At 42.6% G+C, this 26,302-nt stretch overlaps 1 protein-coding gene and 1 non-coding gene across 4 annotated transcripts; both read right to left on the reverse strand.

Annotated features, from left to right (window-relative positions):
• Positions 1-9: 9 nt before the first annotated feature.
• DNAJC2 (DnaJ heat shock protein family (Hsp40) member C2) lies at positions 10-25,592 on the reverse strand. 3 transcript variants are annotated; one of them, XM_004602127.2, is made up of 17 exons: positions 25,354-25,592; positions 21,187-21,377; positions 17,273-17,348; positions 14,016-14,114; positions 12,533-12,674; positions 10,720-10,800; positions 8,269-8,334; positions 6,771-6,862; positions 6,579-6,700; positions 5,366-5,515; positions 3,872-3,960; positions 3,730-3,799; positions 2,321-2,505; positions 1,544-1,644; positions 1,311-1,418; positions 288-442; positions 10-141 (listed from the first exon to the last, which is right to left on the reverse strand). In XM_004602127.2, the coding sequence occupies exons 1-17, from the start codon at positions 25,415-25,417 to the stop codon at positions 67-69; spliced, it is 1,866 nt and encodes a 621-aa protein (XP_004602184.1). In that variant the 5' UTR covers positions 25,418-25,592; the 3' UTR covers positions 10-66. The 3 variants fall into 3 exon arrangements, with proteins under 3 accessions (XP_004602184.1, XP_054995857.1, XP_054995856.1); XM_055139882.1 differs by having other exon boundaries at positions 21,187-21,288; positions 25,354-25,591; XM_055139881.1 differs by lacking the exon at positions 25,354-25,592 and adding an exon at positions 24,303-24,632.
• Positions 10,130-10,257, reverse strand: LOC129401013 (small nucleolar RNA SNORA77). The gene has a single exon (XR_008628042.1). It is a non-coding gene; the product is annotated as a small nucleolar RNA SNORA77 (small nucleolar RNA).
• Positions 25,593-26,302: the final 710 nt, after the last annotated feature.

Below are 26,302 nucleotides of genomic sequence, written 5' to 3' on the forward strand. Positions count from 1 at the left end.
AATGAAAACTTGTATGGTGTTTTCAGTTTTATTATAAAAATGCACACACAACAAAGATTGTCATAGTCATTTCTTGGCTCTACTTGCATTCAGCACTTGCTCTTGAGCAGCTTTCTTTGCTTTCACCATCTCGACAAGTTCCTAGTAAGGGAGAAAGGTATTATTCAAAGTAAGAAATTATTCGGATTTGCAAAAAAAGATATTCCTAGTATTTGGTACAACATTTAAATTGGATCAATCTGTTAGCTAACCCAACTGAAAGGCTGTCTTCACTAAAAATATACAACCTTGTATCGTTTCATGCAGTCCTTCTTTGTCCTGCCAGGCACTGCTTCTGCTATTTTTTCCCATCTTTCAGGAGTATTTACTGGGTACGTTTTCAAAGCTTGTTCCAGAAGCTTCTGTTCTTCTGTTGTCCAAGGGGTGAAATCTGTGCAAGGACCTGTAATTGTATCGTATTGGATCATCTTCCCATATGATCTTCTGGTACATAGAATCTTGGTAAGATTCAAATATATGATATTTTGAACAAAGTTTCAGAGATAAGGTACATATAAACCTCTAAAAAGTATGAATAAAAAAATTAAGCATAGTAGTGAAAGCCTGCTTTGCCTTACTGGTCTCTTTTATTTTTCAACTATAAAACTATGAGGGCCTGAGAACCAATTTTTTAAAAGTCTAGCAAATCTAGACTTAAAGGCCAGAGAGATAGTACAGTGGGCAGGGTGCTTGCCTTGCGCATGTCTGACCTGGACTCAATCCCCGCCATTCAATGTGGTACCCCAAGCATCGCCAGGTATGGCCCAAAAAACAGACCAGAACTAGACTTAAAAGAACTTGCCAACTACCCAAGGTTTCAGTGTTACTGAGCCAAGGTAATATTTTTATCAAGCCCGCTAAAACCCGTATGGATCTCTTATGTCAAATACACATGTCAATAATTTCTTTCTATGGATATAAGTCTGAAGTCATTGTGTGAGATACACAAAATGAAGTCTAGATTTTTCTCCAATTACAAACACAGGGTTTGTAGTAGAAATAATCCACTGTTAAGTCTATCTGTATATTCTACTTTGAACCACTGATTTTATGGCTCATTATAGGTTATGATTTGCAGCTTGAAAACTACATAACTGTACAGACTTCTCAAATGTGAGCGTTTTCTCCATACTTGCCTATTCTTTTTCTCTTTGTTCTGAACCATAGAAGTTATCTATAATAGACATGAACAGGTAGTTTTCACTATAAGAAGTTAAGTTTTTCAAAATCGTGACATTCACCTTAATATTTCAGAAAAACAGTGGAATTACCTTCAAATCTCTCCGAAGGTGTTGCATTGTCTGCCTGAGGCACCACCCCATGTTCTTTCTTAAATTTATCAAATGCCTTTTTGTTTATGTCATCTTTTTGGTGAGGGTCTGAAAATAATAAAATTTAATACATTATTGATTACATTACACACTAGATTGTGTAGTATTTCATCAGCGTTTATAAATTTTTAAGGTGGATACCCAAGGTGACAAATTTATTTTGTAAAACTCACCAAGTTTTTGAAGACTCTTTGCTTTGCCAATAACATCTTTGGCCGTTCTTTTGACTCCAGAAGAAGAATGAATGTTCATGTAATTCGCAATAACTTCCCATCTAGAGAAGACAATGTAAAAGTAAAGTAAGGGGAAGAGTACCAAGAAGACAAAGGACAGACTAACCCTTACAGGTTTTTATTGAAGGGTTAGTGATACGTGATATTTACAGAATTAGCCCTAAATCGGTGGTCTGATTACATAGTCTTTTGTCATATATTATTTTAGTTTTAAGGTTGCAAACAAACTTAAGTTTCCTTGTCTAGTGAGACTATAGAAGGGGAGAGGCTGGATTACTGAGGCTTTCTCAACTCAGACTTGCACTAAGTTCTGGCTTGAGATGGAAAGCAACAAAGAAGGATTGAAGTTGTGAAAGAGGAACTATATGGAACACTAAATTAGACCCTAGAAAGCTATGACAGAGTAAGTCAACATGGTAGTTAAGGTTTATGTATTTAATTCCCTGGAAAACTGATGCAGCGTCTTACTGTATGTATATACATATAGATACATTTATTACACATACACACACATCGGATTATGTTAACTGATTTAAGACTAACAGAAACAAAATGCACTTTGCTTTTCACTTTCCACTGTGGCTCAGGATTTAGTGGAAGTCTCTGTAGATTCAAGGGTATCTGAAAATTTCTGCTAGAACCACTGCTGCTCATCTGGATTCATACATTACTCCCACTCTCCGGTATGTATAAAAAAAGTTTCATTAAAACCAGTACCTTGAATTTGTTCCAGCAGGGAAGAGGTTCACAGCTTTAATTAGTAATTGCAGATCATCCTCTGACCAGTTTTTACTGCCAATTCCACCTCCACCAGTTGATTTCTCTGCATTCTTAGATGCTTGACGCATACGAGCCTCAGCTTCCTCCTTCTCTTTCCTAATTTGCTCATTTATTTCTTCTATCTACACAAATACCATAGGTAAGTCAGGGACTTAGAGCATCTTGCTATCTATACTCCCACTCTGAGTTTGTCATTCTTAATTCCCAGTATATCCTGACAACAAAACCTTCGCTTTTCTACAGCCAACTTTTAAGATAACTTTCAATCTTATCCTCACTTTGGCCAGGCTAATAGTTCTGCTTGAGGAACCAAGTTCCTTTCCCACTATGTACACTGTGTTCATATTGTTGGGCTTTCTAGTGAGATTCACATAACTGGTCACTTAAATCTAACATATCTTGCCCATAGTAATAGTTCAGTGTTAATGTTCGTTACTGGAAGATATGCAGAACAGACATAGTCACCAGGGTATTTGCTTGGGGGTTTAAAAGAACTCGGTATCAAAGCATTACCTAGCAGACTCCGCCCCAAACGCTGAGGACAAGCCCAGAATATTGCCAAGTGTATGACCACCAGAACAAAATGCAAAGAGGAAAGGGAAGTAGTTAAAGTATTTCAGGTTCTTAAACACCTATGTCTGACAAATACACTTTAAAACATTTTAAACTTGTTTAATTTAGCTCTACTTTTTCTAACCAATTTCATCTCCACTTTGTAACTTTGTATTCCTGACCTTAGTTTTTAATCTTCATTTGAACACTTCATCCTTCAAGGCTGGTCACTGAGCCTGTCATAACACCTGGTCCAGGAATAGACATGTCCTACACCATTTTCTGCAGGAACCCTATCTTTGGGCCCCTATTCTTTTTCTATTATCTACAGAACTCTCCCTGAATTCCTTAGGTAGCTGTAGCATTAAACACTTCTCCAAATCCCTGAAATACAGTATTGTATGCATTACGTTCTAACACTTGATACCTCATTGAATTTATGAATCGGTTTCCTTATCTACAAAAGATGTAGACTAGACAAAGCAAAAATTTTGTTTGGCTCTAAACACTACCCTATAAAAATGGTAACAGGATAAAAATGTCAGTTTTTTTCCTAAATTACTTTTAGGAAAACTGATCAATGTGCACCACAAACCAAACATTATGCATGGTAATAACCTAATACATATTAAATTCAATTTTAGTAAGAGAACTTATAAGCATAGTGAAGAGCACAGAGAGAAATGACAAACTGTCCTTGGGGCATATCTAAGAGATATATTCAGAGGTGGAAGTGAAGATTATAAGCAGAATTAAATGCTGAGCACAGGTAGAAGTGATGGTCTTTGTATTACCTGTTTCTCCAGAGCAGCCTTTCCTACTTCTTTTGTACAGGATGTAAGTGTTTCATTCAAGCACTGTAAACTAAAGAAAAAACAGGGATGATACTTTATCCAGAACCATGAGAAGAATTTAGTAACAGTTCTGTAGATATACCTTGCTAACTCAAGCCGATCACATAGTTTTTCCACTTCTTCCATCATTTTAACCCGCTCAGCTTCATTGTCAGAAAAGTGATTCCAGGTCTAGAAACATAAACATAAACATTTTCATCTTCTCTCTACTGACAATTAAAACACAATTATAGACTCTGAACTTCTCCAGAGGTTCTTTTTTGGTGTGTGTGCTTTTGGGTCACACCCGGTGGTACAGAGGAGTTTCTCCTGACTCATGCTCAGGAATTAGTCCTGGCGGTGCTGGGGGACCACATGGGATGCTGGGAATTGAACCCGGGTCGGCCGCGTGCAAGGCAAACGCCCTACCAGCTGTACTATCACTCCAGCCCCACGATCGTCTCTTGGGCAAAACTACATTAGCATTTTTTTATACTTTTTAGTGGAAACTACTTGAATGCATACACCACTCAAATGACTTCTAATAGTTTAGGGGAAAAAAAAAAGCTTTTCATTCCTAATTATTCCAAATATCACTAGGCACAGAGCTAGAGTAGTCCACAAATATAGGGTGTGGGCCCAGAAGGAAACCTTAAGATTAATTTCTAAAAGAACTTTTTCTTTTTGGACCTGGTAGTGTTTTTGGTAAAACTTGGGGTACAATAATGGAAGGCTGGGGATTGAGCCCTGGTAGTGTTTACCTTGCGTGCAGCCTGATATGATCTCCAGCATCCCATACGGTTCCCCGAGCACTGCCAGGAGTAATTCCTGAGTACAGAGCCAAGAGTAAACCCTGAACATTGCCAGGTGTGGCCCAAAACCAAAACATTTAAAAGTTTAAAAGGAGCACAGCAGGTAGGGCATTTGCCTTGTACACGGCTGACTTAGGTTCGATTCCCAGCATCCCATATGGTTCCCTGAGCACCACCAGGGGTAATTCCTGAGTGCAGAGCCAGGAGTGACCCCTGTGCATCGCTGGGTGTGACCCAAAAAGCAAAAATAAATAAGTTAAATAAGAGATTGGAGCAGTAGTACAGTGTGTAGGACATTTGTCTTGCATGTGGCTGACCCAGGTTCAATCCCCCGCATCCCATATGGTACCCAGGAGTAGTTCCTGAGTGTAAAGCCAGGATTAACTCCTGAGCACTGCCAGCTGTGACCCGAAAAAAGCAAAAAAAAAAAAAGACATACGTGTTCAGATGAAATGCACACAGTAATTTAATCATTTAGCATGTGGAAAAATATTTTAATGCTTAATATGCAACTTGATTTGTAATCTACTGCAGTGGTTTTCTGTTTTTCACCTTTGAACAACTGAAAATGGGAGAAATATTTTGTGCACAACCAAAGCAGAAACAAACTAAACTTATAATAGTATTTTATGTTTTCATTTTAAAAAATAAATTATGAAATGAAAAGTTGAGCTAGGTACCCCACATGTAAATGGCAATAACTTCTGAAGGCTGACAAATATCTGAGGATGAAAGGTCGCTGAAAACTGCTAATGCAGTGTTTCTTGAATCATTGTCTGACATACCTTGCATGAGTTTCGAAGTTTTTGTCTTTCCTTTTTTATAGCCTTTTTCTGAATATCTTTTTCCTTTTTTGCCAATAATGCCTGTTGTCTGACTTCCTCGTCTTCTTTCTCTTTAGCTAATCGAGCAGCTTCTAGTTCAGCCTGTCTTTGCTTCAGTGATGGAAAACAATCATATTAGTAAGAAAGTTAGAATTCCTAAATGTCTAATGGTCCTGCCTTAAAAAAATTCAATCCTGGGGCCGAATCGATAGTGCAGCAAGTAGGATTTTTGCCTTGCACAAAGCCTGCCTGGGTTCAATCCCAGCATTATTTATGGTCCCTTAAGCACCAATCATGAATCATCTCTTGAGCTCAGGAATGATCCCTGAGCACAGAACCAGGGGTAAATTTTGAGAACTGCTAAGTGTGACCCAAAACAAAACAAAAAATTAAAAAATCTGTTTTGGGGCCTACTGATGCCTCTGTGCTTAGGAATCACTCTGGTGGTGCTTAAGGGACTATGTGGTGTCAGGGATCAAATCAGGGTCTGCCACATCTAAGGCCCGTAGGCGTGTTACTAACCCTAACCCTGAAGTGCCCCTCTGGCACTTGAGAATTCAATCTTTTAATACTTAAACTAGAAAAAGGGACACAGCAGTTTATGACTAAAGGTTGAACTAGGTAAGAGGATCTGGTGAAATTCTGTAAACACTGAAACTAAGACAATGCCAGAGAGACAGTACGAATTAAGTAGCCCAGCATGCTACTCTGGTTGGTGCCCAGCGCTCCCAGGGATGCCTCTCTCTTCCCCCAAAAAAACAAGATACACTAGAAATAAGCCAAGTGCTATTTTTGGGTTTACATGTCACATTTTTGCTACATAAGAATTTGCTGGGGGATGAGGAGATAGCTACAGATGAAGTCAGTTGGAGAGAACTTGCAGTATGTATGTGGTCCTGGGTTCAATCCCTAACACCCCCTACCTCCCCCCCCCCCCCGCAAAAAAAAAAACTGCTGTGGGCTGGGAATGTGGCTCAGAGGTAGAGTGCAAGCAGAAGGCCCAGCTCTTGATACCTGGCACTGCACAAAATATTTGGTAGTAATCTGCTGCTAAAGAAGATCCCTCTTGTCCCAACTAGTCTAATTTTCTGCTTCCACACTGTATGTTTTTAAAAATAAATCTGAAGATTAGAGTTTTACATTTAAAGTCCATCTTCATCAAATGTCATCTTACTTTTTCTTTTGCTTCCTGCTCCTTCCGTTTAGCTTCGGCTTTTGCTTTCTTTTCTGCTTCTTTCTTGGCTTTTTCTTCTTCTTTAAATTTCTTTATCCTTGGATCACAGCTATATGCATTATCTATCATAAAGACAGTTAATCTTTTGGATTTCTAAATTTAAGAAAAATTTAAAAGATCGATTTTACTTACCAACTAATGTTCTTATTCTGTTCATTTCTTCTTTCTTTCTTTGTGCCCTTGTTGCTCTGTTCTGCTTTTCAATCCATCTCCTCTCATCACGACTATAAAAAAAATTGGAAACAAACTACCTCTAATATATGATGTTACTGGAAACTGTATAATATTTAATAAAGAACTGCTATGGACATTACAGGGTGATTCTCTTTAGTATTCCAGCTCAAAGGGCTGGAGCACATGCTCTGCATATGGAGCCCTCGTGCCACAGAATCACCTGAACGCTGCCAGCAGTGGACCTCCCCCAAAAAGTGCGGTATTTTTTTGACATATATACCAGGTTTTCCTACATATGAAGAATAACTGAAATGAAACAGGTTAATGTAATAATTTGTTCAATTAGGTTACATGGTTTTATTCCCTGGTAATAAAACAAGAAGCTGAAGTGACAGTATAGCATGTAGGGACTTTGCCCTGCTGGCACAGGTTTGATCCCTGGAATCCCATGTGGTCCCCTGCACACCACCCAGAGTAATTCTTGAGTGCAGAGCCAGGAGTAACCCCACAATAACAGTAAAGGTAGCTTGTCCACTTGCCTTCAATGTGGAAGCTTCAGCCTCAACCCTGGTTCAATACTTGGTACCACTTATGGTCCCAATCACTACCAGAGATTACTCCGGAGCACAGAGCCAGAAACAGTCCCTGAAATGTCAGGTTGGCTTAAACTTCCCGCCTCCCCCCACCAAGAAAAGATAATACAAATATATGTTGGTATGATCTTATCTACTTTTATTTTGTGAGCCACACCTGATGATCAAGAGCTATTCCTGATGCAGTTGAAAGTGGTCACTCCTAGTGGTACTGAGAGACCATGTGGTGGGGGACTGAATCCAGAGATCCTGCAGGAATGGCACGTGCTCAGGCCATCTCCCTAGTCCCTGCAGTATATTTTTAAATCACCAAGAAAACAGAACTCAACAGGTCAGAGCACTTGCTTTGCATGCAGGAGCCTGGTCTGATTGCCAGCACTTCATGGTCCCTTAAACACCTGCAGGAGTGATCCCCGAGCACTGCCAATTATGTTCTCAAAACAATGTTTTTACACTGGTGGAGTGGTTGGTGTATTAATTCTGCAACTATAAAACCATATAAAACTTTTTAGTATTGTATTTAGTTAAGTGGAATGGAGCAATGATAGCACAGCGGGTAGGGTGTCTGCCTTGCACGTGTCTGACCCAGGTTCAATTTCTCTGTCCCTCTTGGAGAGCCCGGAAAGCTACCGTAAGTATCCCCCCTGCATGGCAGAGCCTGGCAAGCTACCTGTGGCGTATTCTATATGCCAAAAACAGTAACAAGTCTCACACTGGAGATGTTTCTGGTGCCCACTTGAGCAAATCAATGAACAACGGGATGACAGTGCTACAGTGCATTTAGTTAAGTATTGATACTTAAAATTAATAAAATAGAAAATACAAATGAGCCAAATATCTTCTATTAAGATTTATATACATACCATTCTGCTTTTTCTTTTTCTTCTTCATCTAAATAAGAAAATTCTCTCCAAGAATCAAAATTATACCTGACAGAAAGTAAAAACAAACCTTTAAAAAAAAAAAGTGTTTATTGGACATAAATCACCTGAGACTTTTTCAAAACGAATCATGACCCATTTATTTATTGCAACAACCAATTTTATGTGCAGATGACATAAGCCCTGTCCTGTTACATTCCTGTCATAGAACCTGTACTAGGAAGTGTGTCCACTCTAAGAAGTCCACAGAATGATCCTATCTTTTAAAAATGGTATCCCCAAGGCTCCTGAGTGACATAATCTACTTAGGAGATGAGTGTTTGATCCTCCCTCCTTGAAGGCTAAGGAAGGAAAACAGCTCACTGTTAGGATTTCATGTACCCCATCATGAAACAGCTCAGGCCACTCATCCTGATGTAGAGCTACAATGAAAGACCTTCTGCTTGTCCCACTGATAAAAGACCAAAATCGCCAATGAGGTGTATTTTTCCTTTTGAGAGTAACAAAGAAGCACATTTTAAATAATTATGGCAGTCTGAGTTTAATTAGAATTTAGAACCCATCCTTTCCTTTTGGAATGGAAGTTGTATGCTCATTTTATCTCTCCATCATTTTGTTTTGTTTTGTTTTTGGGTCACAATGGCTGTACTCCAGGTGGTACTTGGAGCACCATACGGGATGTCAGAGATCAAACCCGGGTGGGCCATGTGCAGGCAAGCGCCCTAACCACTGCACTAGCTCTCCAGCCCTTTTCGTCATCTTTCAATAACTATATTTGATATTAAAATCTAAAACAGGGACTGGAGTGATAGTACAGTGAAGTAGGGTGCTTACCTTGCCTGACTGGGGTTCGATCCCCAGCATCCATACAGTCCCTCGAGCACTGCTATAAGTAATTCCGAAGCGTCGAGCCAGGTGTAATAATTCCTGGGCACTGCTGAATATGGCCCAAAATCCAAAATAAAATCACACTTCCCTACTATTTCTTGTCAGGTTTCGCTCTTCTTTGGCACTTGTTAAAAATTTTTCTCTCTTCTTCGTCAAGCATTTTTTTTTTTCCGAGGAGGGGGGAGAAGGCGTGGTTGAGAGAGATTGAAACCAGGACTATAGACTATAGCCATAGCATGCTGGTAGCTCTAGGAGTTATCTCTGGTTTGTATCTCCTAAAGGCAAAAGCAACTACAACAGAGCTATGTTTTTGCCATTTTTGTTTTAGGATTTACCAGATAAGCTTAAATAGGAATAAAAATTAAAATGGATTTATTTTTAAGGCCAGAGAGACAGCTCAATGGACGGAGGGTATGCATAATTGTAAGAGGCCCAGGCCCAATTCCTGGCACCACATAGTTCCCAAGCAGCTGGGAGCACCCAAGAGCAGCCCAAGATCACCTCTGAATATGATCCAATCAAAAACATTTTTCTCCTACATAAAATCACTTAATTTTCTTTGTTAAATTGCTATAGTTTACTTGACATAGAAATTTGATAAACAAAAAATAGAATTAAAAATCAAAGTCTTGGGGCCAGAGTGATAGCACAGCGGGTAGGGTGTTTGCTTTGCATGTGGCTGACTTAGGTTCAATCCTTGGTATCCCATATGGTCCCCCAAGCACTGCCAGGAGTAATTCCTGAGTGCAGAGCCAGGAGTAACCCCTGAGCAATGCTGGGTGTGGAAAAAAAAAAAACACCCAAACAAACAAGAGACTAAATATTCCACTGGAGATAATATAGCATTACATGAAAACTACTGATTTCTGAACAAAATGCTTTCCAGTGAAAATCCTGCAATTCTTCAATCCTTCAAATTATGCCAATCAAGAACTGAGTGTAAGTGTATGTGTATATATCTGTCCCCAGGAAGCTCCATCCACTTTGACAGGTCAAAGTGGTTCCGGTCCCCTGGCACGTTTCTGTGGCAGATGGAAAAAGCACCCACACTTGGGGTTGCAGCAGGGTGCAGAGTGAGTCTGCGATGATTATTTGTTCTTTTTAAATAGGACCACATTGGGTCCTATTTAAAAACCTTATAGTGGGTACAGCTCTTGCCTTGCACGCAGCTGACCGGAGTTTGATCCCCAAAATCCCTGCTGTCCCCTAAGCACTGCCAGGAGTAACTCCTGAAAGCAGAGCAAGGAGTAACCCCTGGGCATCACGCAATAAAAGCCAACAACAACAACAACAACACACACACACACACACACACACACACACACACACACACACCCCAATATAACAAAAACTGCATTAACAGCTGACCTGAGTTTGATCCCCAAAATCCCTGCTGTCCCCTAAGCACTGCCAGGAGTAACTCCTGAGTGCAGAGCAAGGAGTAACCCCTGGGCATCACCGCAATAAAAGCACGCACACACACACACACACACACACACACACACACACCACACCCCCCATATAACAAAAACTGCATTAACTTACCAGAAAGAATAAAATGCATCTACATCTTCAAATGATGAATTCATATCACCAAGTTTAGGAACATTTTTTTTATTTGACCATCTGAAGTAGTAAAAGAAGGGAAATGCATTTAAAAACTGTACAGGGGCTGAAACAATAGTACAGCAGGTAAGGCGTTTGCCTTGCACGCAGCCAACCCAGGTTCGATTCCCAGCATCCCATATGGTCCTCTGAGCACTGCCAGGGGTGATTCCTGAGTGCAAAGCCAGGAGTAACCCCCTCCGTGCATTGCCAAAGTGCAACCCAAAAAGGAAAAACAAAAAAACAAAAAAACCAAACCTGTACAGAGTTTTTAAAAAGTCAATTTATTTTTAAGTGTTTATTTATCTCCTATAATCACGCTCCCCTGCATTCTCTCTAAGAGTTGAAGCTGTAATGTCAGCAGTAGGGTGTTGAATAAGGCAGGTACAGTAAATGGAAGGTGGATGGGGCAGAGGAGTAAACAATAGAAAGTGCTCTAGCTATTTAGTTGTATTTAGTTCTGTAAATGACAACACTGAAGCAGTTGCCGGGCTGGCTAGGATAAGTAGGGTCTAGCTCTTTTCCTATGCTAATTTACTTCTGCCTGTAATATAAACAGTATAGATAAATTTAAGGGTCTAAAAACAATATTAATAAAGAGGGAACAGATTTCCATGTTCTCTGTGACGCCAGCTTCCACAAGGGATAGACTTCTATATTGAGCACTTGAACCCTCATCATTGAATGCATCCTAAGTATGGAGCTGGAGAGCAAGGACTGGGCTGGAGAGACAGTACAGCAGGGAGGGCATTTGCCTTGCATGCTGTTGACCCAGGTTCAATCCCGGCCATCCTATATGATCCCCCAAGCACCACCAGGAGTAATTCCTGAGTGCAAAGCCAGGAGTAACTCCTGAGCATTGTGGTGTGCCTCCACTCCACCCTAGCAAAAAAATAAAAAAGAAAACATCCCAGCGTAGCCACTAAATCAGTTTTCAACTCTGAAAACATTCTGTGACAAAATAAATTCTTGGGCCAGAGACAGATCATACAGGGGTTTAGGCACTTGCCTTGCAAGCAAACACGGGAGAGACCCCTGAGTGCTGAGCCAAGAAATCCTCAGCACTGCTGGGTGCACCAAACCATTGATCAAGTTCTCAAGCTCGAATCAACACTAAAATTTACCTGGAGCCTGGAACAAGCCTATCGGTATTCAAAATCAATATATACAATCTCTGCCAGGATAATGGCTCAGTGACACAATACCTGCAGATGGGAGACCAGAAGCTTGATCTCTGATACTGCTCCAGAAAAGTAAAACAGAGAAGCAAATCCCTACCTCCTCTTCCCTGATGAGAATCAAAACCTTTCTAGATAGAATCAGACACTGGGTTTTCAATGCTCTCCAAGTAATTCCAATGTGCATTTAAGCAGTGCTCTAAGAACATACCCCAGTGCAAACAGAACCAAAATACATAGAACACTGGTACAAACTACTTACAAAAGAAATGGTGATGTGGCCCAGAGGTTAAGGGGAATGCCTTATATGCAAGAGAAAAGAAGTTTCATTCTACCTAAAACATTAACATCAGCTATTGTTCTTTACCCTAAGGATATTTAAAAGGAAAACATCCCAGGAATTGTAGAGGAATTTAGACTTTCTGTTTAAAGGGCAAAATAAATGAGAGCAATATATTTACCAGAGAGACACAGTATTTTAAAGTGAATCAAACTAATAAAGGAATAAAAGAGACCCGCAAGACTCTAAGAAGCAACCTGCAAGCATTATGGTCAAAGAGAATGCCTTAACTCACCGGGAATTTCTTTCAAACACTGGGGAAAACACTTCAAAGAAATTGTCCTTTGCTTCACTTTTAGATGGAACTGAGTTATCAAAAGTAGGATCTACACTGTTGAATGCTCGTCTTTTCACTGGATCTGATAACATTTCATAAGCTGAAGAAAAAACAATAAGGTTTTCACTATAGGTATAATATTTTTTAATAAGGAGTAAAATCCTCTCCTTTAAAAAAGGTTACTATTTTTCGTATTAAAAAATCATGTGTGGGGGCCGGAGCGATAGCACAGCGGGTAGGGCGTTTGCCTTGCACGCGGCCGACCCGGGTTCGATCCCCGGCATCCCATATGGTCCCCCAAGCACTGCCAGGAATAATTCCTGAGTGCAAAGCCAGGAGTAACCCCTGAGCATCGCTGGGTGTGACCCAAAAAGCAAAAAAAAAAAAAAAAAAAAATCATGTGTGATAAAATAGGAGCAACAGTATAGTGGGTAGGAGATTTGCCTTGCATGTGGCCGACTGGCTTTAATCCTAGACACCCTATATGGTACTTCAGCACTGCCAGGAGTGATCACTGGGCACAGAGCCAGGAGTTAGCCTTGAGCACAGCTGGGTGAATCTGTCCCCCCCACCCAAAAAAAAGTGTGTATGAGCTAGATATACAGGTGACAAGGTGCTTGCCTTGTATGTGGCAGATCCAGGTTCAATACCCAGCACTGAATATGGTCCCCTTGTATTGTCAGGAGTGAGCCCTGAGCACAAAGTCAGAAACAAGCACCACCAGGTGTAGGCCCCAAAAATAAATTTAAAATAATGTGTGCTTTTGTTGTGGATGAATCTAGGTAATGGCAGTTTTAGCTTTCGATATAATCAAATTTAACTTCTTCAAATATCTTTCTGGAAGGCAACAACAAAATAATGATTAAATATTGATCCCTTTAAAAAACTAGAAAATTAACTGCTAGATCCCAAGACTAAACAAGATCAAAGGATCTTAGGCATTTTCTGCACTGTGTAAAAGTAGGACGGTAGGAGTAGAATGAAAGGTATGTATATGATTTTCAAAAATCAACAGCAAAAATGTGAAATAACATTTAAGGGAACATTTAGAAGCAGTGAATACCTACAGTTATTTACCAAATGAGGTTATGACAGTCCCAAAATAGGATATGATCAACTTAAAAAAATTTTTGTTTTGTTTTTTTTTTGGGCCTCACCTGGAGATGCTCAGTGGTTACTCCTGGTTCTGCACTCAGGAATTACTTCTGGAGGTGCTCAGGGGACCATATGGGACGCCAGGGTTGAGGGGTCAGCCACATCTAAGGCTAGTGCCTTACCCACTGTATTATCTCCCCAGCCTTTATAATCAACTTCTTGATTTAAATTAACAAACGATCTACCAGTTTAGTCCCACAAAGTATCAGCAATGAAGATTAAACCCAATCCCTTCAATTAAGCAAACACCACTGTTTGAAATCCCTGACTCTTACAGGTATCTTACCTTTTGTTATGCAAGTGAAATAGTCATTATCGCCTTCTTTTATTGGTTCACCAGCTGCTTTCCGTTTGTCTGGGTGATGTTTTAGAACCATAGCTTTATCTGCAAAACAAGATTCAACACTTTTGGAATGGAAGTAAGGGGCCAAGGAGATACCTCTAAAGGCTGGAGGGCATGTCGGCCTGTGGGAGCACCAGGTTAGGCCCCCTGCACTTCATGGTCCCTGAGCACTGAGAGAGACCCAGGGCTTGGTCCCAGTCACTTCTGAAAGTGACCCTGAAGGACTGAGTCAGAAGTAGCCCCAAGACTAGTTTTGGTTTAAAAACTAAAAAAGATTTAAAAGGCTGAAAATAATGATTGGCTAAATAGAGCCCTTCAAATTAGCATGATGCGGGGTCACGGAAGTGGCTCAAGCTGTAGAGCCTACCGGGGGTGGTCCTGGCCACAAGGTATGACCCTCCCTGCCCCCTGCTTCCATCACAGAAACAAAGAATCTTAATTTTTCTTTGCAGTGAGGAGGTGGTGGTGGTTTGGGCCACATCCAGCTGTGCTCAGGACTTGCTACTGGCAGGGTTCAGGACCAAATGCAGTGCCTGAGATGCAACACGGGTTGGCTGCCTGCAAGACAAGCACCTAACTCATTGTACTATCTCTTTGATCTGGCAAATAATCATCATAGCTTAGAACTATATATTAAGTGTTAAAATTAGAGAATCTGAAGTTCTTATTAAGAACCTGCCCAAATGTCAGCACCCACGGACAACTTCTGCTAACATTTTGGTGTATTTTCAGAAAATCTTAAAAGCACATACATTTTTTTACCACTGTTGTGGGGGCGTATGCTCTGAGCACAGAAGGGCTAGGAGAACAAATCAGATTCTCGCAGAGAGAGCAGTGATCTACAACTTGACTCCTTAGTTATACCCTTGCTTTTCTGTTGTTTTGCTTGGGGGTGGAGGAGGCACACCCAGCAGTGCTCAGGGGCTCAAGGCTTAGGAGCTGCGCCCAGTAGTTGCCAGTGACTAGGGTGCCAGGAATTGAACTGAGACCTCTAGTGTGCACCAAACCTTCAGTTCCATCTCGCTGGCCCTCTTAAACACGTTCATTTAAAAATATAGGCACTGGGGCTGGAGCGATAGCACGGGGTAGGGAGTTCGCCTTGCATGTGGCCAACCCGGGTTCAATTCCCAGCATCTCATAGGATCCCCTGAGAACCTCCAGGAGTAATTCCTGAGTGTAGAGTCAGGAGTAACCCCTGTGCATCGCTGGGTATAACCCAAAAAGAAAAAAAAAAAAAAAAAAAAAGGCACAATCACAGATTTATCAATTTATACTGTATCTTTTTACATTAGCACCACAGCATCTCCTTTTCCCATCTTGTCACTAACTTCTCAAAACAATTTTTTAAAAAATAAAAAATGCAAGGAGAGAGAAAGTACACATTACAGAGTGATGCAGGCAACAGAGACACCTCAAAACACATTATTTTTGCTGAGGGAGTTAGTGGGGATAGGGAATAGGACAGCTAAGTTTGGCGAACCAGTTTTAAACATCTGACTAAAATGCTTCTTCCCCCGTCTTTTAAAAAGATAATAGGAAAAAATTTATATTATTTAAGAAACCAAAGGGCTGAAGTGATGGCACAGCGGGTAGGGCGTTTGCCCTGCACACAGTCGACCTGGGTTCGATTCCTCCGCCCCACTCAGAGAGCCCGGCAAGCTACCGAGAGTATCCCGCCGCACAGCAGAGCCTGACAAGCTACCCATGATGTATTCGATATTTCAAAAACAGTAACAAGTCTCACAATGGAGACGTTACTGGTGCCCAATCGAGCAAATCAATGAGCAATGGGGTGACAGTGACAGTGATACAATGAAGAAACTAAAAACAAAGGAAACTGAAAGAAAAAAATTAAAATAGGGCCCAGATAGTCCACAGCTATGCAAAGGATAGGCTATTTAGGAGCATTAAAATAAAGTGTTTTATCATACTGGGGGAAAAGGCAGTTCAATTAGAGAAGGGATCACCAAGTAAATGGTGCTAGGAGGATCTGCTCGGGATGGGAGACGCACCCTGAAAGCAGACTATAGACCAAACATGATGGTCACTTAATGCCTCTATTGCAAACCACAACACCCAAAAAGGAGAGAAAGAGCAAAAGGGAATGCCCTGCCACAGAGGCAGGGTGGGGGGAGGTGGAACGGGGTGGGGATGGTGGGAGGGATGGGTACTTGATCATTGTATGACTGAAATCTAAGCATAGAAGTTTGTAAGTCTGTAACTGTACCTCAAGGTGATTCACTAATAATAATAATAAAGTGTTTTATAAGGCATTTGAAGGGGGGTTTCCAATCACTCCAACCCACCCCAACAGAACTCTCCCAGGTCTTGATCTTGTCAATGAAAATGACAATAAAACACCAGATAACTCTATCCTAAGGAAAAGGAGAAAATAGTCTCAATAGGGTGTGTCTTAAAAATACAAAATAACATAAAAACCTATTAACACAACCTAATAAAACTGCTGGTCACTTCTGGGGGTAGTGGGTGCTTTAAAATCTTGCCATTATGTCATATGAAAGTGAAGTAATTCAGAGGGAGAAGAACCAGATGTTCTCACTCATCTGTGATAGAGAAACAAAACACGATAACTGACGATATTAAATTGGCTTTTGATTGCAAAACTGACCAAGCAGTGGGGTAGGGGGCAGGGGGCTGGGGAGAGAAGAGTGAGCTGAACTAGAGAGGACACAAGGTTAGAACAGAGGGTCCTGAGCACTGTGATGGTGGTGGTGGGGGTGAGGGTCCAATAACTTTGTATATCAAAACCATGAAAGGTAATCCTTTCTATTGTAACCATGTTACCTAAAATACTGTAACATTTTTTAATTTAAAAGTCTTGCCAATGCAAAAAATATTCTCTCCTTTCTCATTTTTCTCCCTGATTTTCCATGCTCAGGGATTACTCTTGGCTCTGAACTCCGGAATCACTCCTGGCAGAAGTCCTTATGAGATGCTGGGAATCGAACCTGGTTGGCCACATGCAAGTGCTCCACCTGCTGTACTATGGTTCCAGCACCCCCACAGCCCCATTTCTTATCAGGAATAAGAAACTTATGGAGACAAGGGAGCTAGCAATGATACAGGTTTCTGACCAGATAAGCTGTTAAATCTAGAACTGTGACTATGATTATGATCCCACAGTTTCTCAAAAGGAGAATCCTTTCTGTATTAGACAGTAGTTCAACATAAGTACTTACGAGCAGCTTTGATTTGTCTCTGTGTAGCTTTGTACCTTACGTGGCCAAGTCCAAGTACTGCATAATGATCCTGATTCTGATTTAAAAAAAAAAAAAGGCAGAGGAAAGCAAGTTTGAAAGGGAGCAATATACTCTATCCCTTGCCCAGATACTCTGAAACAGTGTTTCCCAAAGTGATTCTGCTCCTATAACCTGAGAGGAGCAATGGAAGACGTGGTCACTGAAGTTTATTTCTAAACTGTTGTATAAACTTCTTGGTGATTCATAAGCGTGGAACTAAGGCTCTGTTGTCCTTTTTTTGGGGGAGGGAAACCCATAAATAAACAACAAAGAGAAACCCATAAAACTCAGCTTTTCCGTTGTTTTGGGCCACACTAGAAGAGCTCTCAAGTGAGGGTTTCTTCAGGCTCAGAGCTTATGGTCTGTCCCCGCAGGAGCAAGCGAAGCATGGGGCTCTTGTCCTTTGATCCATCGCCCCGGCTTTAACCTAGCATTTACAATTTTGTTTTGGGGGGGTCACACCCAGTGGTGCTAGAGGCTACTTACTCCCTACCTGGTGCCTGACCCATAAATTCTTGGGGGATCCTGGGATGAACCCAAGTCTCCTGCATAAAAAAGCATGCAACTTAGCCACTGAAGCTATTTCCCTGGCTCAAATCCAGAAACCCAGAATTTCTTTAGCTTTTGGGTGGTACCTGGTGCTGCTCAAGGGCTCAGCACTCCAAAGATGATGTGGTAGCAGGGAGCAAACTCAGGCCTCATACATGCAAAGCATGCACTTGGTCTGTCAAGCTATTTCTGTGCGCTCCACGCCCCCCCACCCCAAACCTAGCTGTTTAGGGAGGAAGAGAAAAGAGGAGTTTGGACCACATCTGACTGTGTTCAGGGCTTGTTCAGGGATCACTCCCGGTGGTGCCTGGGGAACCGGAAGCAGCCAGAGATTAAACTGGAATTGGCCATGTGCAAGGCAAGTGTTTTTGTTTCTGGGCTACACCTGGCAGTGCTCAGGGATGACTCTTGGCTCTTTGTGCAGGGATTACTTACTCCTGGCAATCTCAGGGGACCAATGTGGTGCCAGGGATCAAACCTGGCCAGCTGTGTGCAAGGCAAGCACCACTATTAGCTGTACCATGACTCTGGTTCTAAGCAATACAAGCACCTTAACCCTGTACTGTCTGATCGATCTAAACCCTGCATTTAAAAAAATTCACACGACTTTTCTTAAAGTTCTGTTCTTCCTTGAGATCTACTAATATTCTATAGACATCCTTAAATCAGAGTGGAGCCAGAAAGATTTCAGAAGTGAGTGGATTATTACAGCATCCCCTGTTGGTCACGCTGGTGACAGCTGTAGGGTAGGACTAGGAGCACGTAAGGTAAAGGTGGGAAGAACATTTTGAGAAACTTCCTTCTGAGAGCTGGAGAGGTAGTTCAGGGATTAAAATGCTTGCCTTGAGGGCCAGAGAGGTGGTATACTGCACAGAGCTCACCTGGGTTAGGTGTCTAGCACCAAATACAGTCCCCCAAGCACCACCTGGAGTGACCCCTAAGCCAAAGCCAGAGTAACCCCTGAGCACAACAAAACAAAACAAACAACACCCCCTCCCCAAAAGGCAGTAGCCTTGCCTAGAGCTGACCCGGTTTGACCCTTCTTTCCTTCCTTAGCCCCACTGTCACTCGCTTGGTTTCAATCATTAGTCTTCTTTCTGTTCCTCGTACATGTCAAACTTCGGTCTATGCACAATTCTCTTCTTACAATGCCATTTCCTCTTTGCACTCCTTTCATGTTTTATCTGAAACATCAATTCAAACTTTCCCACCTACTAACTCCGTCTACAGCAGTCATCTGGACACTATCAAATCACCCCGTCTTTAGTTGCCTCCTTGTCTCCTTAGTGGACTATAAGACGTGGGTGCAGAGGCAGTTTTATTTGCACAGTATCACAGCACCTAAACTCGTGATTGGCATGCAGAGGTGCCTGACCCTGCCTTACTGAACGACACAGCAGTACAAATGTGAAAGCTGCTACCTTGCTCTGATGCAATCTAAGCTTTTCTGTATTACAGACCTTTTATGTTCTTGCTTCCTTGAAGACTTCAACATTCCCCAAGCTCTCCTGAATTTTCCTTTGCCTTAGATCACTATTTCTCTCATTTTCTTTGCAAGTTTTGAAAAGTATTTTACAGTAAGACCTCTACTTCATCACCTCATAATTCTCAATGCAATGCAACCTCTTGTGACTCCAACCATTTTATTGGGACTGCTTGTTTAAAAAAAAATTTTTTTAATTGAATCTCTGTGAGTTACAAAGTCATCATAAATGTTCAAACACCCACCCTTTCTCAGTGTACGTTTCCCACCACCAACTTACCTAGTTTCTGTCTGTATGATAGGCACTTTTTACTCTATCTTTCCCTCTCATTTTCTTTCTCTTTCCTTTTGGGCATCATGGCTTGGAATACAAGCACTAAAAAGTTATCATATTACTTACTTGCTTTTAGCATTCAGTTCTTGTCCACAGTGATCAATTCTAACTATCACTGTCATAGTGGTCCCTTCTCTGCCCTAACTGCTATCCCCACTCCCACCTCCCACCCTTTCTTGTGGCAAGTTTTCAACCACAGACCAGTCCTCTTAGCCTTCATTTCCACTCTTCTTGGGTATTAGAAAAAAAGTGTTTTTTTTCCTATATCCCACAAATGAGTGCAGTCATTCTTCCTCTGACACGTTTCACTCAGCATGATGTCCATCCACATATAAGCAAATTTCATGACTACTTGCACAGTATTCTATTGTGTAGATGTTGCCACAGTTTCTTGATACAGTCGTCTGTTCTCAGGCACTCAGGTTGTTTCCAGATTGTGGCTACTGTGAGTAGTGCTGTATGGAACTGCTTTCAGTCCCCTCACTTGTTTGCCAAATCCTGTAGCTCTCCATCTTTACTCACATTAAATGACTGACCTTTCCAGAGCACTCACTTGCGGACTGCTTACCCTTCGTCTTCTTTTAGCTTTGGGGGCTACAGCTGGCACTGCTCAGGAAATGGACTGACTTGGGCCTCTAGCAAGCAAAAACTGTGCACTAGTCCTCTGAACTCTCTCCTGTGATATGTTCCCATTTTTTTTTCATTAAAAATAATATTTTTTTAAAAAAAATTTTATCTTATTGCAATTACAGTGAGATAATTACAAGCTTCCAGGTTTGTACATTCCCATTTTGGAGGCCGTGTGGGGGCTACTCCCAGGTTTGGGGAATATGCCCGGCCCACCAAGCTATCTCTGCACTCCTGCTTTTCCTTTTTGTTTTCTTCCTCCTTTCACCCCTGGTATTTTTTGCTGTTTTCCTCCTAAAGTATTCATGCTCTTCAATGTTCAGCCCCACTTAAGTATCATAACTCCTATTTGTTTATATGCTTCTCCCATGCAGCTCTCATTAAATTCCTTAGTCTTGTCTACCACTTGTGTATCAAAGATTTGCAAAAGGTTTGGACCCCAGCCTCCCTTTCCAAAAATATTATTTTGTACTGCCAAAATTACTTTTCTAAAATTAGCTCAGAAATATTTGATGGCTTCCACATGCTCTGAAATGAAAATCTGAATTTCTTCCTTGGCATGACATAGAAAGGGCATTAGAGAATTTGGTCTAGAGCCTGTTTGGAGCTTCCTACTCTACTCGTCATTACTCACTCCAGAGGCAGTTCACATTCTTCTATCCCTGAGTGTCTTTGTTTATCTGCCCAGGTATATTACGTTCCCTCTAGGAGAGAATGCATCTTCTCTCTCCTCTGCTTCACTACTTGCCACCCGTTCTTTTAAGACCAGCTCCAATGATGATTTCTGTGAAACCTTGCAGCACTTCTCAGGCAGAGAGCATACTGTGACTAACAGCATCCCACTCTGGGTTGATAACATACCTTCCAGTCTTTGGGATCAAGTGTTTTCAGCATGGGAAACTCTTCCAACTGCAATTCTTCATCTTCTGATTCCTCTGATAACTCTTTCTTATCCTCCAGTTCCTGAAAAGAGGTGGAAGCATTCCTGTTTCTCCTCTTTACAAAAGCTTCAAACCATCTTCCCACGGGTTCAACTTGACAGAGTGTTGAAGCTGTGATTGAAAGCACCAGGAGAGATTTCAATGGATTGCATGGGAGAAATGTTTCAAGGCAATACCTTTTTCCAAGAAATAAGATCAGGACCTAAGAGATACCTCAAAGGGGCACATGCTCTGTGTGCAGTAGGCCCAGGATCATCCTCATTACTAAATGGTACTCCCATCACCACTGGAAGTTATTCTCTTCAACACCCTTCCTGCCCCATCCCCCCAAAAAAGCTGTGACTGGAACTGATTCAAAACATGCTGACTGTCCGGAGAGATAGCTTAAAGGGCTGGTGCACATCCAGTGCTTTAATCCCTGGCACACCAAGCAGAGTTGGAAGTAGCCTCTATGCACCACTGGGTATGGCCCATAAAACAAAATACTTACTATATAAAACCTGATTAGTTCATATGATACTAAGAAGGTAAGAAGAATAAAACAAGAAAAATAAAAATATACTAAATTTTTTATTAGAAGTCAGGGCTGGAGAAGAATACTACAGGGATTAGTATTTGCCCTGCATTCCCGATCCCAGTTCAATATGATCCTGGTTCAATTTCTGTACCATAAGATCCCCTGAGCATAGTCAGATGCAATCCTAGACCACCACCAGGTGTGATCCCAAAACCAAAAGACCAAAAGAAGAAAAAAGACAGTGATACCACCAGGATATAACTTAAAAATCATTGGGCTGGAGCAATAGCATAGCAGGTAGGGCGTTTGCCTTGCATGCGGCCGACCCAGGTTCAATTCCCAGCATCCCATATGGTCCCCCCAGCACCGCCAGGAGTAATTCCTGAGTGCATAACCAGGAGTAACCTCTGAGAATCGTCGGGTGTGACCCAAAAAGTAAAAAAAAAAAAAGCAAAAACAAAAAGAAAAACAAAAATCATCAATTAAGAAAATCAGAGAAAAAAATAAAGAAAAACATAAAAACTGTAAGATTAAAAAAAAAACAAAATAATTGCAGTAACACAATTAACATGAAGGTTAGCAATTACCATTTTTTAATATTAATTTAATCATCATCTTTCTCATACAACAAAGTAATCAGCAATGGCACCAATCAATGCTTTCTTGTAAGGTAAGTGGAAGATGAGGAGCAAAGAGAAATATTGCAAATAGCTTCACTTTACCGGGGCTCATTCTCCTGTATCCCAAACAGACCTCTGAGCATTGCCAGCAGTAAATTCTGATTGTAGACCCAGGAGTAACCCATAGGCATTGCTGCGTATGGACCAAAACCCAAATAAATAATGATAAACTCCCATAAATATCTGAGTTCATCACACAAAATCTTCCCCAAAATGAACTGAAAATAATTTAACTGTAGAAAACCTTGATAGCTTTACTTTTTTTTTTTTTTTTTTTTGCTTTTTGGGTCACACCCAGCGATGCACAGGGGTCACTCCTGGCTCTCCACTCAGGAATTACTCCTGGCAGTGCTCAGGGGACCATATGGGATGCTGGGAATAGAACCCAGGTCTCCCACGTGCAAGGCAAATGCCCTACCCGCTGTGCTATCACTTCTGCCCAATAGCTTTACATTTTTTAAAAGAATTAATTAGCAATGATGTTTCTCTGAAAGACCATTTCCAACAAGGATTCATTAACACAGCCATACTGCAGTGGAGCAAACTTCAGATCTGAAATAAGAAACTGATCTTTAGTCTAAGCCTAACAAGGAATGACAGTGAGTCACAGACATCGGCAGCTATAAAAATCAGAACATTATCCATCTCACATGGTTCCTTGGAAGACAGAATAACAAAACACGAAAGCACTCTGAAAATCATAAAATGCTGCGTGAAGTCATTAGTCCTAGGAGATGCCAGTAAAATCACCATATTTTTATATGAACAATTCAAAAAGGTGTGCTGGGTCAGGAAGAAAGTGAACATGTTAATCTGAATTTCCTACCCTGAAAGCAAAAGGACTTTCATAATAACTCAGATGTACCATCAAAGATGGAAAAGAGATAACAGAAACTTCCTGAAAGAAAACAAGCAAACAGCCAAAAGGCATATTAAAATATGTTCTACATCACTAATCATCAGGGAAATGCAAATTCAGAGATTATCACCTCACACCAGAGACTGGCACACATCAAAAAGAACCACCACCAATGCTGATGTGGATGGGGACTGGGAGGAGAGGAAGGGACCCTCCTTACTGGCTGGTGGGTGTGTCAACTGCCCTGGCCTTTTTGGAAAACAATACGGCTATTCCTCAAAAAACTAGGAGTTGAGCTTAAGACGCAGCAATGCCACTCCTTGGAATGTATCCCAAGGGTCTGAGAACACTATGTAGAAAAGCACAAAAAGAAATCTGCACTCCTATGTTCAGTGCAGCACTATTTCCAATAGCCCCAAATTGGAAACCCAAGTGCCCAATAACAGGTGACCGGATAGAGAACCTATGGCACATAAACAACATGGAATACTACTCTGTAGTAAGAAAAGATGAAGTCATGGAATTTGCTACAACTCGGATACATCTGGAGTTTGTGTAAGTCAGAGAAGGACAGGCACAGAATGGTTTCTCTCTCTCTCAGGCAAGATATTAAAAAAAACACAGCAGGGTAATACCAAATGCACAAAGGCAACAGGAACAAAGAGCATGAGAACAGTCTTCAGCAGGATGCCTCCACTGGGACAGGGTAGGGAGAAAGGTCTGGGAAACTGGGAACACTGGCAGAGCGAAGTGGACAGTATTGAAGGGATTCGGGAAACACTAGACACCTGAAAAATCACACACACAAAATATAGTTTGCAATTCACAATTCGCAGTGACTCAAAAATATAAACTGTCGGATATAAAAATTCCCATCTGCTTAATGGTCACAATTTTCTGAAAAAAAAAAAAAAAAAAAAAAAAGGTGTGTGTGGGGGGTGGGGTGGGGAACCTCACTTCAAAATAAAATAAGCACTTACTGTCCAGGTCTTAGTTGTTTTGAGAGATAGAGAGTTCCTCCATCCTCTACGGGATGTGATGATTCACAGGCGGGGGTCCAGTGCGGTGTGCCCTGGGTGTGCCCTGCGTGCGGTCCCTAAGAGACTCTTACCTCTCACTTGCAAAGAGCGGAGACTTGCCCCCGCAGCAACGCAAACACGTGCCCTCACACAGGTCCCAAAGCACCAGGAAGGGGCGCCCACCTACAGAGCCCTGCATGTCACACGCGTCACAGGGAGTGCAGGCCTGGGGATCCACCATGCCCACGACCCGGACTACAAGGCTGCAAATCTAAGCGCCTGGGCCCTCGGGGATCAGTCCCACCCACCTGTACCCGCTTGTCTGCAAAAAACAGATTTTTTTTGCAGGCGCCACGGTCGTCTCCCGAGCCGGCAGTGGAGAAGCAGCGTCTTTAAGTTCTGACATTTAAAACACAACGCTGGAGCGAGCGCACAGAGGGAGAGGGAGAGGGAGAGGGAGAGAGGGAGAGAGAGAGACAGAGAGAGACAGAGAGAGAGAGAGAGAGAGAGAGAGAGAGAGAGAGAGAGAGAGAGAGAGAGAGAGAAGGAAAGAGAGAGGAAGAGAGATGGGGAGAGAGGGGGGGACGGAGGGAAGGGGGGGAGACGGGGAGAGAGAGAGATGGAGAGGGAGGAAGAGGGAGGGAGGGAAAGAAGGGGAAAGAGAGGGAGAGACAGAGGAGGAGAGATGGATGGAGAGAGGAGGGGAGGAAGGGAGGGAGGGAGGGAGACATGTGTCCATGCAACGGCCCAAGCAGCCCACCAGGACGCGCCTCAGATGCCCCGGGAGTTCGGTTCCGAACCGCTCCAGCCCGGTGCGTGTGAGTCAGCAAGTGGCGGCGGGAGCGAGAAGCCCGCAGGGGCAGCCGGGGCAGCCGCCAGCTCGCCCATCCTCCTGCCTCGCGGCATCTCGAACCCACCGCCGCGCCCCGAGCCCCGACCCTACAGGCGCGGGCAGCTCCCGGCGCCGCGGCCCCGGACGAGGAGCGCAGCGGCGGCGGCGGCGGGCACGTACCGGAGGTCAGCGCGTGGGCGACGGCGGTGCCCTGGCCGTCCGCGGCGCTGGGCAGCAGCAGCATGCCGGCGCCGGCCACCCGCGGGGGCAGCGGCCCCCGGTCTCGCCCTCCAGCTCTAGCGGGCCGCCCGGGTCTGGCGCCTGGGCTCTCGGCCGCCCAGGAGCCGGCGCATGGACACCAGCAGCAGCTACTTCCGGAAGGGCCCCGCGGCGGCGGCGCCGACTCCTGCCCCCGCCCCCGCCCCCGCCAACGTGTGCTGCGGCCGCGTCCCGCGCCCACTCCGCGCCGGCCGGAACCTGCGCTCCGAGGAAAGGTTCCTAAGCTTGTCGGGTCCGGGGTGGGGGAGAAGAGGTTCCGCAGGAAAAATAAAACAAAAGAAAAAGCAAATGCATCATTTCAGGGTGTCGGAGGGTGTGTGTAGGTCAGGGGTAGGCAGCACTTGCCTCGGGTGTGTGACGCACTGAATGCCTGGTAGGGTAATTGGTCAGTTAATCAGAACTCTCTTGTTCCAGGTACAAAATGTAGGACATCATTTTCTTTTTCCTTCTTTCTTTTTTTTTTTCTTTTTAAATTGAATCACAGTGAGATACAGTTACAAAGCTTTCATGGTTGAGTTTCAGTTATACAATGAAAGAACACCCATCCCTCCACCAGTGCACATTTTCCACCACCAATGGCCTGGGTATCCCCCCCACCACTACTCCATCCCAACCCTCCCCCTGCCTTTATGGCAGATAATTTTCCCCATATTCTCTCTATTTTGGGGCATTATGGTTTGCAATATAGATACTGAGAGGCTATCATATTTGAGGATGTCATTTTCTTTTCTTTTTTTTTAATTTATTTTATTGAATCACCAAGTGGAAAGTTACAAAGTTCTCAGGCTTATATCTCAGTTATACAATGCTCAAACACCCATCCCTTCACCAGTGCCCATATTCCACCACC

Source organism: Sorex araneus, chromosome 1 (genome assembly GCF_027595985.1).
Source record: "Sorex araneus isolate mSorAra2 chromosome 1, mSorAra2.pri, whole genome shotgun sequence".
Taxonomy (NCBI): Eukaryota; Metazoa; Chordata; class Mammalia; order Eulipotyphla; family Soricidae; genus Sorex; species Sorex araneus.